The sequence below is a fragment of the Mobula hypostoma genome, chromosome 19, assembly GCF_963921235.1.
Source record: "Mobula hypostoma chromosome 19, sMobHyp1.1, whole genome shotgun sequence".
Classification (NCBI taxonomy): domain Eukaryota; kingdom Metazoa; phylum Chordata; class Chondrichthyes; order Myliobatiformes; family Myliobatidae; genus Mobula; species Mobula hypostoma.
In genome coordinates this window covers 22039103-22053583 of record NC_086115.1, presented here as the reverse complement: position 1 = coordinate 22053583, position 14481 = coordinate 22039103, and the positions used below count along the sequence as shown (strand labels likewise).

At 42.5% G+C, this 14481-nt stretch overlaps 1 protein-coding gene across 1 annotated transcript in view; it reads right to left on the bottom strand.

Moving 5' to 3' along the window:
• LOC134358903 (catenin alpha-3-like) overlaps positions 1-14481 on the bottom strand; it is a 703413-nt gene that overhangs the window by 685484 nt on the left and 3448 nt on the right. Inside the window, exons 2-3 of the mRNA XM_063071546.1 lie at positions 12753-12859; positions 5663-5855 (exon numbers count right to left, since the gene is read on the bottom strand). Coding sequence (XP_062927616.1) covers positions 5663-5855; positions 12753-12854 — 295 coding nt within the window. The 5' untranslated portion in view covers positions 12855-12859. The remainder of the gene's footprint in view (positions 1-5662; positions 5856-12752; positions 12860-14481) is intronic.

Genomic DNA, 14481 nt, shown 5'->3' with positions numbered 1-14481 from the left:
AATAAGTACTTTGGATCTGTCTTCACTAGGGAAGACACAAGCAATCTCCCAGATGTATGGATGGGCCAAGGACATAAGGTAACAGAGGAACTGAAACAGATTGACATTAGGAAGGAAACGATGATGAGTAGACTGATGGGACTGAAGGCTAACAAATCCCCAGGTCCAGATGGTCTGCATCCTAGGGTACTAAAGGAGGTGGCTCTGGAAATTGCGGATGCATTAGTGATCATTTTCCAATGTTCCTTAGATTCAGGATCAGTTCCTAAGGATTGGCGAATGGCTAATGTTATCCCACTTTTTAAGAAAGGAGGAAGGGAGAAAACAGAGAACTATCGCCCTGTTAGCCTAACATCAGTAGTGGGGAAGATGCTAGAGTCCATTATTAAAGATGAAATAGCGGCATATCTTGATAGCAGTGATAGGATTGGGCCGAGCCAGCATGGATTTACCGAGGGCAAATCATGCTTGACTAATCTATTGGAGTTTTTCGAGGATGTAACCAGGAAGATAGACGCAGGAGATCCAGTGGATGTGGTGTACCTTGACTTTCAGAAGGCATTTGATAAGGTACCACATAGGAGATTGGTGGGCAAAATCAGAGCTCATGGCATTGTGGGGAGGATATTGACATGGATAGAAAACTGGTTGGCAGATAGAAAGCAAAGGGTAGCAGTGAATGGGTGTTTCTCAGAATGGCAAGTGGTGACTAGTGGGGTGCCACAGGGCTTGGTATTGGGACCACAGCTGTTTAAGATTCATGTCAATGATTTAGAGGAAGGCATTGTGAATAATATCAGCAAGTTTGCTGATGATACTAAGCTGGGTGGCAGTGTGACATGTGATGAGGATGTTAGGAGGATTCAAGGTGACTTGGATAGGCTGGGTGAGTGGGCAGAAACTTGGCAGATGGCGTTTAATGTGAATAAGTGTGAGGTTATTCACTTTGGGAGCAAGAACAGGAAGGCAGATTATTATCTGAACGGTGTGGAGTTAGGTAAGGGTGAAATACAAAGAGATCTAGGAGTACTTGTTCATCATTCTCTGAAGATGAATGAGCAAGTGCAGCAGGCAGTGAAGAAGGCTAATGGAATGTTGGTCTTTATTACAAAGGGAATTGAGTACAAGAGCAAGGAAATCCTTTTGCATTTGTACAGGGCCCTGGTGAGGCCACACCTGGAGTATTGTGTGCAGTTTTGGTCTCCAGGGTTAAGGAAGGACATCCTGACTGTGGAGGAGGTGCAACGTAGGTTCACTAGGTTAATTCCTGGGATGTCTGGACTGTCTTAACGCAGAGAGGTTAGAGAGACTGGGCTTGTACACGCTGGAATTAAGGAGATTGAGGGGGGATCTGATTGAGACATATAAGATTATTAAGGAATTGGACAAGATAGAAACATAGAAACATAGAAAATAGGTGCATGAGTAGGCCATTCGGCCCTTCGAGCCTGCACCGCCATTTATTATGATCATGGCTGATCCTCCAACTCAGAACCCCGCCCCAGCCTTCCCTCCATACCCCCTGACCCTCGTAGCCACAAGGGCCATATCTAACTCCCTCTTAAATATAGCCAATGAACTGGCCTCAACTGTTTCCTGTGGCAGAGAATTCCACAGATTCACCACTCTCTGTGTGAAGAAGTTTTTCCTAATCTCGGTCCTAAAAGGCTTCCCCTCTATCCTCAAACTGTGGCCCCTCGTTCTGGACTTCCCCAACATTGGGAACAATCTTCCTGCATCTAGCCTGTCCAATCCCTTTAGGATCTTATACGTTTCAATAAAATCCCCCCTCAATCTTCTAAATTCCAACGAGTACAAGCCCAGTTCATCCAGTCTTTCTTCATATGAAAGTCCTGTCATCCCAGGAATCAATCTGGTGAACCTTCTTTGTACTCCCTCTATGGCAAGGATGTCTTTCCTCAGATTAGGGGACCAAAACTGCACACAATACTCCAGGTGTGGTCTCACCAAGGCCTTGTACAACTGCGGTAGTACCTCCCTGCTCCTGTACTCGAATCCTCTCGCTATAAATGCCAGCATACCATTCGCCTTTTTCACCGCCTGCTGTACCTGCATGCCCACTTTCAATGACCGGTGTATAATGACACCCAGGTCTCGTTGCACCTCCCCTTTTCCTAATCGGCCACCATTCAGATAATAATCTTTTCCTATTTTTGCCACCAAAGTGGATAACCTCACATTTATCCACATTAAATTGCATCTGCCATGAATTTGCCCACTCACCTAACCTATCCAAGTCACCCTGCATCCTCTTAGCATCCTCCTCACTGCTAACACTGCCACCCAGCTTCGTGTCATCCGCAAACTTGGAGATGCTGCATTTAATTCCCTCATCCAAGTCATTAATATATATTGTAAACAACTGGGGTCCCAGCACTGAGCCTTGCGGTACCCCACTAGTCACTGCCTGCCATTCTGAAAAGGTCCCGTTTATTCCCACTCTTTGCTTCCTGTCTGCTAACCAATTCTCCACCCACACCAATACCTTACCCCCAATACCGTGTGCTTTAAGTTTGCACACTAATCTCCTGTGTGGGACCTTGTCAAAAGCCTTTTGAAAATCCAAATATACCACATCCACTGGTTCTCCCCTATCCACTCTACTAGTTACATCCTCAAAAAATTCTATGAGATTGGTCAGACATGATTTTCCTTTCACAAATCCATGCTGACTTTGTCCGATCATTTCACTGCTTTCCAAATGTGCTGTTATCACATCCTTGATAACTGACTCCAGCAGTTTCCCCACCACCGACGTTAGGCTAACCGGTCTATAATTCCCCAGTTTCTCTCTCCCTCCTTTTTTAAAAAGTGGAGTTACATTAGCCACCCTCCAATCCTCAGGAACTAGTCCAGAATCTAACGAGTTTTGAAAAATTATCACTAATGCATCCACTATTTCTTGGGCTACTTCCTTAAGCACTCTAGGATGCAGACCATCTGGCCCTGGGGATTTACCTGCCTTCAATCCCTTCAATTTACCTAACACCACTTTCCTACTAACATGTATTTCGCTCAGTTCCTCCATCTCACTGGACCCTCTGTCCCCTACTGTTTCTGCAAGATTATTTATGTCCTCCTTAGTGAAGACAGAACCAAAGTAATTATTCAATTGGTCTGCCATGTCCTTGCTCCCCATAATCAATTCACCTGTTTCTGTCTGCAGGGGACCTACATTTGTCTTTACCAGTCTTTTCCTTTTTACATATCTATAAAAGCTTTTACAGTCCGTTTTTATGTTCCCTGCCAGTTTTCTCTCATAATCTTTTTTCCCCTTCCTAATTAAACCCTTTGTCCTCCTCTGCTGAACTCTGAATTTCTCCCAGTCTTCAGGTGAGCCACTTTCTCTGGCTAATTTGTATGCTTCTTTTTTGGAATTGATACTATCCCTAATTTCTCTTGTCAGCCACGGGTGCACTACCTTCCTTGATTTATTCTTTTGCCAAACTGGGATGAACAATTGTTGTAGTTCATCCATGCAACCTTTAAATGCTTGCCATTGCATATCCACCGTCAATCCTTTAAGTGTCATTTGCCAGTCTATCTTAGCTAATTCACGTCTCATACCTTCAAAGTTACCCCTCTTTAAGTTCAGAACCTTTGTTTCTGAATTAACTATGTCACTCTCCATCTTAATGAAGAATTCCACCATATTATGGTCACTCTTACCCAAGGGGCCTCTCACGACAAGATTGCTAATTAACCCTTCCTCATTGCTCAAAACCCAGTCCAGAATAGCCTGCTCTCTAGTTGGTTCCTCGACATGTTGGTTCAAAAAACCATCCCGCATACATTCCAAGAATTCCAAGAGGCAAGAAATATGTTCCAGATGCTGGGAGAGTCCAGTACCAGAGGGCATGTTTTAAGAATAAGGGGTAGGTCATTTAGGACAGAGTTGAGGAGGAACTTCTTCTCCCAGAGAGTTGTGGAGGTGTGGAACGCACTGCCTCAGAAGGCAGTGGAGGCCAATTCTCTGGATGCTTTCAAGAAGGAGCTAGATAGGTATCTTATGGATAGGGGAATCAAGAGTTATGGGGACAAGGCAGGAACCGGGTATTGATAGTAGATGATCAGCCATGATCTCAGAATGGTGGTGCAGGCTCGAAGGGCCGAATGGTCTACTTCTGCACCTATTGTCTATTGTCTATTACCATCAAGGAGGAGGTACAGGAGCCTGAAGACACACACTAAACATTTCAGGAACAGCATCTTCCCGTTGACTAACAGAATTCTGAATGGATAATGAACCCATGAACATTTCCTCAGTATTTTCCCCTTACTTTTTGCACGACTTATTTCATTTAATTTTCCTTTTTAATATATACTTCCTATTGTAATTCATAGTTTCTATTATTATACATTGCAATGTACTGCTGCCACAAAATAATAAATTTCACAAGATATATGCCAATGATGTTCATCCTGATTCTGATTAATAATTCTGATCAGTCTAACCCTTCCTTCCTACATAGCCCTCAATGTTTTTCTATTGTCCATGTGCCTCTTGTAGAGTTTTTTTTTAATGTCCCTAATGTATCTGCCTCTATCATCACCACTGGCAGGGGGGTTCATATAACAGTTACTAACGTCACTGAACCCACGGTCCAAACTTCCCTCAAAGTCCATCTCGAACAAACTGGCTCTCTCTCAAGAGCACTGGCCCTCCACCTTGGAGCCATTCATCTGCACAAGGCACTTCTTGCAACGGGGGATCTTCTTCCCATGGCATTCTGCGACATCTCCCTTCTGTCCCGCTCCATAGCTCCCGCCAAAAAGACCCCAGACCAGACTACTGTCCATCCCAAATCTCTCTCCACCTCACCCTCACTAGAACCTTCTCCAGATCCTACCACCCTGATTGGCTGACACTACATTCTTAAATTGAACAGCAGGGCTCCTTATATTTAGCCGAAACCAAAACATTCTACCAGTAGGTCACACTTCTTTAGCAGAAATCCGCTAAAATGAAATACCTACAGCAGAGCAGTAGAGATCTTAACCAGGGCATTACATACACAATAGTCAATTAAAACATTTTGTTACAGGTTATGTTTCCCAGCATTTTTCAATTTCTCCAGAATCTTTATATCATCATTTCAGTTGCTTCACTCATTGTGATTTAATTTTGGAATCTGATATCTTGTAATCTTACTCTTATAACCTAATAAACTCCTGATGAAGGTTTTCAGCCTGAAATGTTGACTATTTAATCCTCTCAATAGATGCTGCCTGACCCTCCAGCATTTTATGTGTGTTAACCTTGTAATCTTACTGCTTGATCTTACAAGCAGCCTGACAATATTATACACAAAATACTCTGCAGATGCTGGGGTCAAAGCAACACTCACAACATGCTGGAGGAACTCAGCAGGCAGGGCAGCATCCGTGGAGATGAACAGTTAACATTTCGGACCAAGACTGAAATGTTGACTGTTCGTTTCCACGGATGCTGCCCTACCTGCTGAGTTCCTCTGACAATATTATGGTCACTAAGGTTAACTAAATCACATCATAGAAGCCACATAGTTGTTAATCCACTCACAATTCACACATTATTCTTCAGAAGGTTGTCATTAAAATGCTTTATTCCAAGGTGCAAGGTATATCTATATACTGTAAATGTTACATGTATTATACTCACTTTCTCTACGCACATCCTGCACTGCTTTAGTAAGTTCCTCCTTCAGAAAAGTGCTGTCCTCAACAATTTGATTCCCCTTTTCAATCAGGTTGTTTGTGGCTTCTTCCACCGATGCTAGAAGAACACTAGCTCTCTTTGATCGCCCTTTTTTGTTCTTTGAGGGATCTCTGACACAATTTACTAAAGTTGTGACCTAGATGATAAACAACAGATTGCATCTTTAATGTAGTATAATATCTGCAAGACAACATACCAACACACAGTGAAATTTAGATCATCTGACACCCTCTGGGATGTGTTGGACATGTAAATTTTTCAGATTACTGGATATGTTACCACTAGTTATGGCGGGAGAAGATGGCGGCGCGCCTGCGTGTGCACAGTCCTCCAGTGAAAAATGATATCGTATCTGTTAAATAGGGGCCGTGGACAATTCTGATTTGATGGAGAATGGACGTGAAAGCACAGAGGAACATCTAGAGAAATTTCTGAAACGCCCGTTCGCTGCTGTCGTTACTGTGTGGTCGGGAATCTTTTGGAGGGTAGGCCTCAAAATCCCCAGCTTTCCCTGCTCTTGGCAACCGAGAAGGAGGTCAAATCGTTCAGACAGAGACGGCACTCAGTACTTGGTGTCGGAGAGCTGATCAGAGCTCGAAGTTTTCGGATGACTCAGAGTCGGATTGTGGTCAGCATGGCAGGGAGAGTTTTTCTTCCTTCTCCCGTCTGCGTGAGATGTGGGACATTTGAGAAACTTTGAACCTTACTGTGCTCATGGATTTCTTCGTCAAGTTATAGTATTGTTGCACTGTGGTAACTATATGTTATAATTATGTGGTTTTGTCAGTTTTTTCAGTCTTGGTCTGTCCTGTGTTTTTGTGATATCACACCCAAGGAAATAATGTATCATTTCTTAATGCATGCATTACTAAATGACTATAAAAGAGGACTGCGTGTCTTCATAATCTAATGCACCAAGACACATTTAATTCACCTAGTTTTAAATGTTGCACTGTAGTATAATACATATTCCTGTGAATCAGAAGAACTTAAAGTGCATGTGAGAATGGGGCCCCAGTGTGTTGAAAGTGGTGCGTGAGAATGAGGCAAGGGCGAGTGAGAGTGGGGCCCTGGTGAGTTGAAAGTGGTGCGTGAGAATGAGGCAAGGGTGAGTGAGAGTGGGGCCCTGGTGAGTTGAAGGGGAATGTGTAGACAGGTTCCCAGTGAAGCAGATGCTGTAACATCAAGATTTCCAAACAATGGGACAGAAGATGAATGAGATGTTACTGTAACTGGCAGACAAGCGTTGACACAAGGCCAGGTAAAGAGCTGCTAGATCAGGAGACAAAAACTTAATCAAAGAACTAGACCCTAAGGTAAAACCTGAAGGAAATGATAGCGATGGAGACAAAGTGATCTCAGGGGGAATTCATGAGTTTGAGAATGAGGGGAGATGTGATGGAGACATACCAAATTCTGAAGGGTATAGATAAGGTGAGACTAGAACTAGAGGTCATGGGTTAAGGATGAAAGGTGAAATATTTTTGTTTGCTTCTTCACTCAGAAGGTGGTGCAAATCTGGAATGAGCTGCCAGCGCAAGTGATGGGTTCGATTTCAACGTTTAAGAGAAGTTTGGATAACTAGAGTACATGAACGGGAGGGGTTATGGTTCAGGTGCAGGTCAATGGGATGAGGCAGAATAATAGTTTAGCATGGACTAGATAGGCAAATGGCCTGTTTCTGTACTGTAGTGCTCTATGACTCTGTGACCCTAACTCTGGCGGCTGGAGCAAGTGAGAACGATATCAGGTTATCAGAGTTTCAAGCAACAGAGGGCATGGACTGTGGTCAGGATGTCACTGAGACAGGAGGAGAGAGGGGACAAGGTGAATGATGGATTTGAAAACACAGATGAAATGTTTAAGTTTGAGGTATCGCTGGGCTACGTAGCTCTGAGAGTATGGAGATGAAAAGTTCTGTAAAATTCTCATTTTAATAACTAGGTCCAATCTACTCAAACATTCCTCATAGACAACTCTCACTTCCTTAAAGTTCATTCAGTCATCTTCCCTGCATTCTTTCCAGTGTGCATGTATACTCTTCCTTATATAGGGAGCCCAAAGCTATAGCACAGTGGGTGCAGATGATCTCTGACACTGCCAATCATTGATCTGGCTTCAATACCTCCTGCAAAATCAACTCATCATTCTGCCATTGGGTAACCTGGGGGTGCTGACACAGCTGGCTTTCGGGACTAGATAGCAAGCCAGTTGAATGCTGAATTATGCTTTTCAGTGAAATCTCAATCGCTGTATGCTGTTTCAACAAGTCTGCAGTCTGTCAGCATTTTTCAGGTACATGCTCCCTACAAGCACCCCACCAAATATCATCGCCAAGAGATTTCAAAACAAACTAGGCGGGGATTTTTAGATTTCCTTCTTTACCTCCAGTTAGTTTCATCAAAATGACCAATTTGCTTCTATTTCTTCCTACAGGAATAATGGTCAAGCATTTCAACGGCCTCTTCATTCCATGAACAAGGTCCATGTGGATGACGCTGTGGATACAGTGGTGAGGGTTGGAAAGCAGGAAGTAGGACGTTGTCTCCCCTGCTGGCTGAACGGGGTCCCTGGGTTTCTATGGTAGATGGTATGAGTTTCCCCACAGTTCACCATTCCCTGTGTTTAGTTCCAGACAAATATATTCCAGAGCTTACCCTGTAAACTCTTAACTGACCAAATCATACCACGTGAAGCAATCAGAGCCCCATCAGGAACGAAAATTTGGGTAGAGAGTTATGGGATGAAGACCCAGTGACGATGAAGGGCTGGTGAAATATTCCCAAGTCAGGAAGGTGAGTCACTTGGGAGGGGACACCGTCAAGAGGTTTAGTTGTTGTACAGACCAAACATCAGAATGGGGAAGAAATGTGCTCAACCTTAGAATGATTGCTGGTGCCAAACGGAATGGTTTGAGTATTTCAGGAATTGCTGATCTCCTAGGATTTTCAGGCACTGTGGTCTCTAGAGTTTACAGAGAACGGTGCAAAAAAACCAAAAACCACCCAGTGAGTAGCAGTTCTGTGGACGGAAATGCCATTTTTAATGACAGAGGTCAGAGGGGAATGGGCAGTCTGGTTCAGGCTGACAAGGGGTGACAGTAACTCAAATAATCACATGTTACAACAACGCAGAAGAGCATCTCTGAATGCCCAACACGCCAAACGTTGAAGTGGGTGGGCTACAGCAGCAGATGACCATAACTGATTCCACTCCTGTGGCCATTTTATTAGGTATACTTATGAAGTAGCCACTAAGTGTAAAAATTAGAGCAAAAAAACTCCTTGAGCCCGTTCCACCATTCAGTAAGGTCATGACTGATCCAATGGAAGTTAAATTTCGAATGTTCTCCTACCACTAACCTTTCACTAGCTTGTTTTCCAAAAAATGCATTTATCTCTGCCTTACAGATGCTCTATGCCTGTGCATGCACTGCCTTTGAGGCAGAGAATTCAAAATATATGCTACCTTCTGAGACAAATAGAAGTCTGATCTCCATCTTAGGTAGCCAATCCTCTATTTTCAAGCCGTGGTTCCCAGCTCTAGCAGTCCTGTCCTGTCTTCTGCAGAGACCTGCTTCTGCATTAGTGACTGTTCCATCAGCGAGTCACTTAGGGTATACAAGACATAAGCAAGCAAGATCCAGCCTCGTCACCGACATACCCTTAACACCTCAGTGCATTAGAACATCTAAGACACAGCAAGCTCAGAGGCAGAGTCATGGATTTCTGGGCGAAACCACAAGTCTCTCATGGTATTTTGGGTGCATTCATATTCGGAAATTAAACAACACAACACCTCAAGCTCTTCACTCTGTGGTAACATTCTGGCTTCAAATCTCACATGTGCCAATTTATAAATTTGATGAATGATAAATACTTTGAAAACCGGAATCCACATTCCAGAATTGAAAGTGACAATCACAATCATCTGTACATACTGTTTAACATCTAATCATTTACGGAACAGTACAGTCTCCCAAGAGAGCCAGTGAAAACTCCAGGCTAAATAGAAAATTTTGGAAATTGCTCTCTGCCTCTCAGAAACAATTATTTTAAAGTACACATACCCATGATACCTCTGACTCATCGCATATTCATTTCATAAACTGAAATAAAATGGAGACCATGGCCAGGATGATTGTACAATCAATTTAAAGTCAACACGTCACTGTCAGCAATATCACTGATAAAATCAAAACCACTTTTAAGATACCTTGTATGCATATCAGGGAAGATTGAAAAATTAAGGACCTCAGCTTGAGATTTTCAACTATTCACCTTGGTGGCTCCCCTGACTCCAATTTCACTTTATTCTTAAACAGTATTTGATTTTGCTTTAAAAACTTGAGTCTGGTTCCATCCATTCTCCTGCTGTCTTTCCCAGCTGTGAAGAATACTTGAAGGGACAGATTCACAGCCTCATTTGCCTCCTACTAGGTCTGTCAATGGACAGCGTTCCAGTGTGAACTGTAACCGAGCAGCAGAAATTTATTCAACTCTGACCCCACGACAGGGAGGGTGGAAACTCAATCCAAAAGTAGCTTAGTGACGAGATGCAGAGGGTTAAATGCTGACTTGTGTGCTTATGACTGGAAAATTGTTACCACTGGAGTTCACATGGCTCTTTGCTAACCATATATTAATGATATGGATTTAAATGTAAGGGACACAATATAGATATTCCCCCTATAATGAGGACTTCATTGCACAGATGGCTGTGGAGGCCAAGTCAGTGGGTATATTTAAAGCAGAGGTTGATAAATTCTTGATTAGTAAGGATATCTGAGGTTACAGGGAGAGGGCAAGAGAATGGGTTGAAAAGGAAAAATAAATTAGCCACAATCGGCAAACAAGCAGAAGTGGAGCAGACTTCATGAGCTGAGTGGCCTAATTCTGCTTCTATGTCTTATGTTTGCAGGTTATACGAGAATTAGCTATGTGCTTGCTAATAAGACAGGTGAGTGGAACCTCTCAATTTTATTTGCCCCTCTTGACTGCACAAGATGAGTGGGACGCATCCCATGTTGCTGTTAGAGTGATGAGTGCTCTTGGCCTATGGAACTAAGGGAAGATTTTGTAAATTAATTCCATGCAATCCTCATAGAAATAATTAATTCTATTTGACTCCTGCAAAGGAAATATTTGCTTAAACCTCCACCGATAGATAAATCAAAAGCACAGAATAACTCAAATCTAGCTGTAAGAATAAAGAAACTGACTGCACCTCCATCTCCCAATCCAACAATACAGCTGATTCTTCTGTCATAGACCAGACTGCTCTCTATTTCCCTATCAAAGACCTTCATTCCTATATCTTCAGCATTCCCTATCATCCCTAGAAACTTCATCTGCAATGCTCTGTCACAGACACTGGCTGCTCCTCCAGCCCACCAGCATAAACATACGCCCAGCTTCACACATACACCACCCTTCTCCCCCAAAATCTTCAGACTGCATCTCTAAACTCCATGGTATCCCCTCCAAGGAAGATACAAACTTAACCTCGTTCCACATTTGAGACGCAATCATTATCTCCAAGCGCCACAATAGACACAAACTGCATCACCTCTGTTACCACATTAAAGACACAACCTTCATCTCCAAACCCCAATCTCTTCTCTATCAAACACAGAAATGGCATCTCAACACTCCCATCACAGTCATGTGTTATACCTCCAACCCAACATCAGGAGCTCAAGTTTCATCTCCAACCATGTCATCAAAGTCACATACAGTGCTTCCTAACCTGCTATTGTACACACTAATTGGATCTCCCATTATGGACGTGAACTCATCTCCAATCCCTTTTCATGGACACAGGCACATCTCCAGTCTTCTATCATGGACACAAACTCAATTCTAATCCCTATAAGAGACACATACCTCATCTTTAAGCCCCATCATTGACACTGGGAGATCATTATGTCACCCACAATACACACCTAGATGCCTATTTGAAGAGCAGCAAATTCCTGTTCTCTGCATTGTCTGGGACAACATTTACCCTTCTACTTATAAATGCAACAATCTTACACTGTCCAACAATCCAAGCAATCATAAGTCAGAGAAAAGGGGTGATTTCTTGGGTTGTCATTCCTGTCAGCCGAACTCAACCTGCTGGTGTTGGAACTGCCTAATAGAACAGTGGTCCCCAACCACCGGGCCACAAAGCATGTGCTACTGGGCCACGAGGAAGCGATATGAAACGATATGAGTCAGCTGCACCTTTTCTCATTCCCTGTCACGCACTGTTGAACTTGAAATAACCTATCAAATCATACCAAATAACACATAAAACTTAAAATTACACTAACGTATAGTAAAAGCAGGAATGATATGATAAATACACAGCCTATATAAAGTAGAAATAATGTATGTACAGCGTAGTTTCGCTTAACAGAATTGGGAAGATTAAGCCAAAACCGATTTGTAGGAAAAAAATTGGCACGTACACGCATGCACACGTCATGTATGCGCACGTCACGCATGCGCACACAGGTGCCCGTGCAAGGCATCATGGTCATGGTAGTCTTTCTCAGGGTAAACACAAGTGTCCCGTATTTGACTGCTACTTTTGTCCCTTATTTGGGAGTGAGAAAGTTGGCAACCCTACATAAACACCGCCCCCCCAACTGTCGGCCAGTCCGCAAGAATACTGTCAATATTAAACCGGTCCGTGGTGCCAAAAAGGTTGGGGACCCCTGTTATAGAAGATGCTTTTCACCAATGTAAACATAGAATTAGAAAACAATAGGAACTTTTTCTTATGGACTTCTTGAGCCAGAATTAATTCCATAACAGGAACAAGGGCTCTTCAACTGGAAGTGATTTTCCAATTGACTGAAGATCAGCTTGTAGGAGTGCACATTTTTCCAACTTCAGGCCAGCACAATTCCAGGCTGGAATTGTTTTTGGAAATTTTATTTCTTTTCACGGACTTTTTTGCTGAACCTCTCTGGCTTATAAAAGATCTCGACAACAGACCAGCCTGCGTGTGCTGATATTTGATTTTTGAAACTGCAAATCCCAACCTGCAAAATCAAAGGCTGAATCAGCCGTTCCACTGTTAAAGTTTGGATCTGGAGGTCCTTTGTGTCCATTTTCAGTGGAACATTCTGTGCCACAGATGACATTTTCCCTGCAAACAATAAAGCAAAACTTAGATTATGTAAATTAACTTCAAATTTACAAGTGGGACTTCATATTACATAAAATAATATGGTTTGCTGAAGTAACCACTGTTATATTAAACTGACAAAAGTAAAAACAAATCACAGTGCTCAGACAAATAACAAAATATAAGCACCAGCAGATAATGTTACAGGGCTACCCTTTTAGTACCAGAAAATAAATAATCTCAAATTATTCCTAGATTTGCTTAGCCTCAAATTAATGCCCGTACCATGTTTTAGGTTCAGATCTAATGGAGAGAGTTTACTATTCATTTTGCTTGCTACCTTAAAGAGAGATCTCTTCGGTTACCTGTTACCTTAGAGGGAGAATTAGCAAGCTTTTCTCAACACAGTATCTTCATGTAGGGATGCAAGGTTGTGAAGAAGCCATTTAAACATCAGCATACTCATTAGATCAGGGAACAGGATAGCAGACCTGTTCCAAAATGTCTGTTTGTAGCTGTGCTTAAGTATATTGGTATGCCACTAACCTTGACATAATCTTGGACTTGAGTATATCCCATCACTTACTGTAATAACTTCCATAGCTTCTGTTGCATTAGCCATCACATGACACAGATGTGTGAATATATAATGCTCTTCTTGTCCCTACCAGTACTATAAACTTTTATCTGTCTTAACTAAAAGTGTGTATGTAGTAATGCCATAACTTTGCCTGTGCCAGTACTGTGAGTGTGTATTCTAGTCCTGTGGGTTTTTGTTCGTATGAAATGATAGTCACGTTAGTGTGAAATTAGTGTGGAAATGACACAAACGTGAAATCTGGACCAAATTGCAAACAAGTGTAATCAGAGTTGCAGACTATGTGTACTGATAACGCTGATGATGTAATGTGTGCACAAAGTATAGATGTATTAGTTATAGATAGTGTCATACTGTGAAGTAGCCAGTCCCAATATTATGCGTTCTTGCACCAGCACTGAGTGCATCTCTCTTGGGGCTGTATCTTTAGCAGTAGTGCAAAACTCATCTACTTTGTACATTGACAGTTTTGTAAGCATGTCTGTATCACATTATGAATGCGTATGTTCAGTCCTGTTTGAGTGTCGGATTGTAGGCGTGGCTGTGCCAAAACCTTAATGTGTCATTGCCCAATCACTTCTGTCTCCAGTTCCTGCTGTCTTGTTCATGCCTACCTCCAACGAGGACTGTGAGGGGCACGTGGATTTCATTATCACTGAGAAGACTTGGTCAGCTGTCTATTTCTTCTTGGAGCCCCAGTGCCAAACGTCCCTTTCTGGACTCTTTCTTATTGCTCTTCTTCCAATCTCATTTTCTCCAGGAGACCTAGCATATCTCCTACTCCACTGACTCTATTCCAGTAAACTATTGACACTCACAACTTGCCCCTCTGGCCACTACTTAACCACATATTGTTTACCCCTGTCATTTATAACAATGACTATCAGAACATTGACTCAAAAACTCTCCATCCTGCAATCAATCATCCTGTGTCATCTTTCCTTCATTGAAATCCATGCCCAATTTTCCAAGATCTCCTTATTTGAATCCTTTATGTTGGGTTTCTGGTCTATTAAAATTCTAATTTGTTCATGCCTAAGTTGTC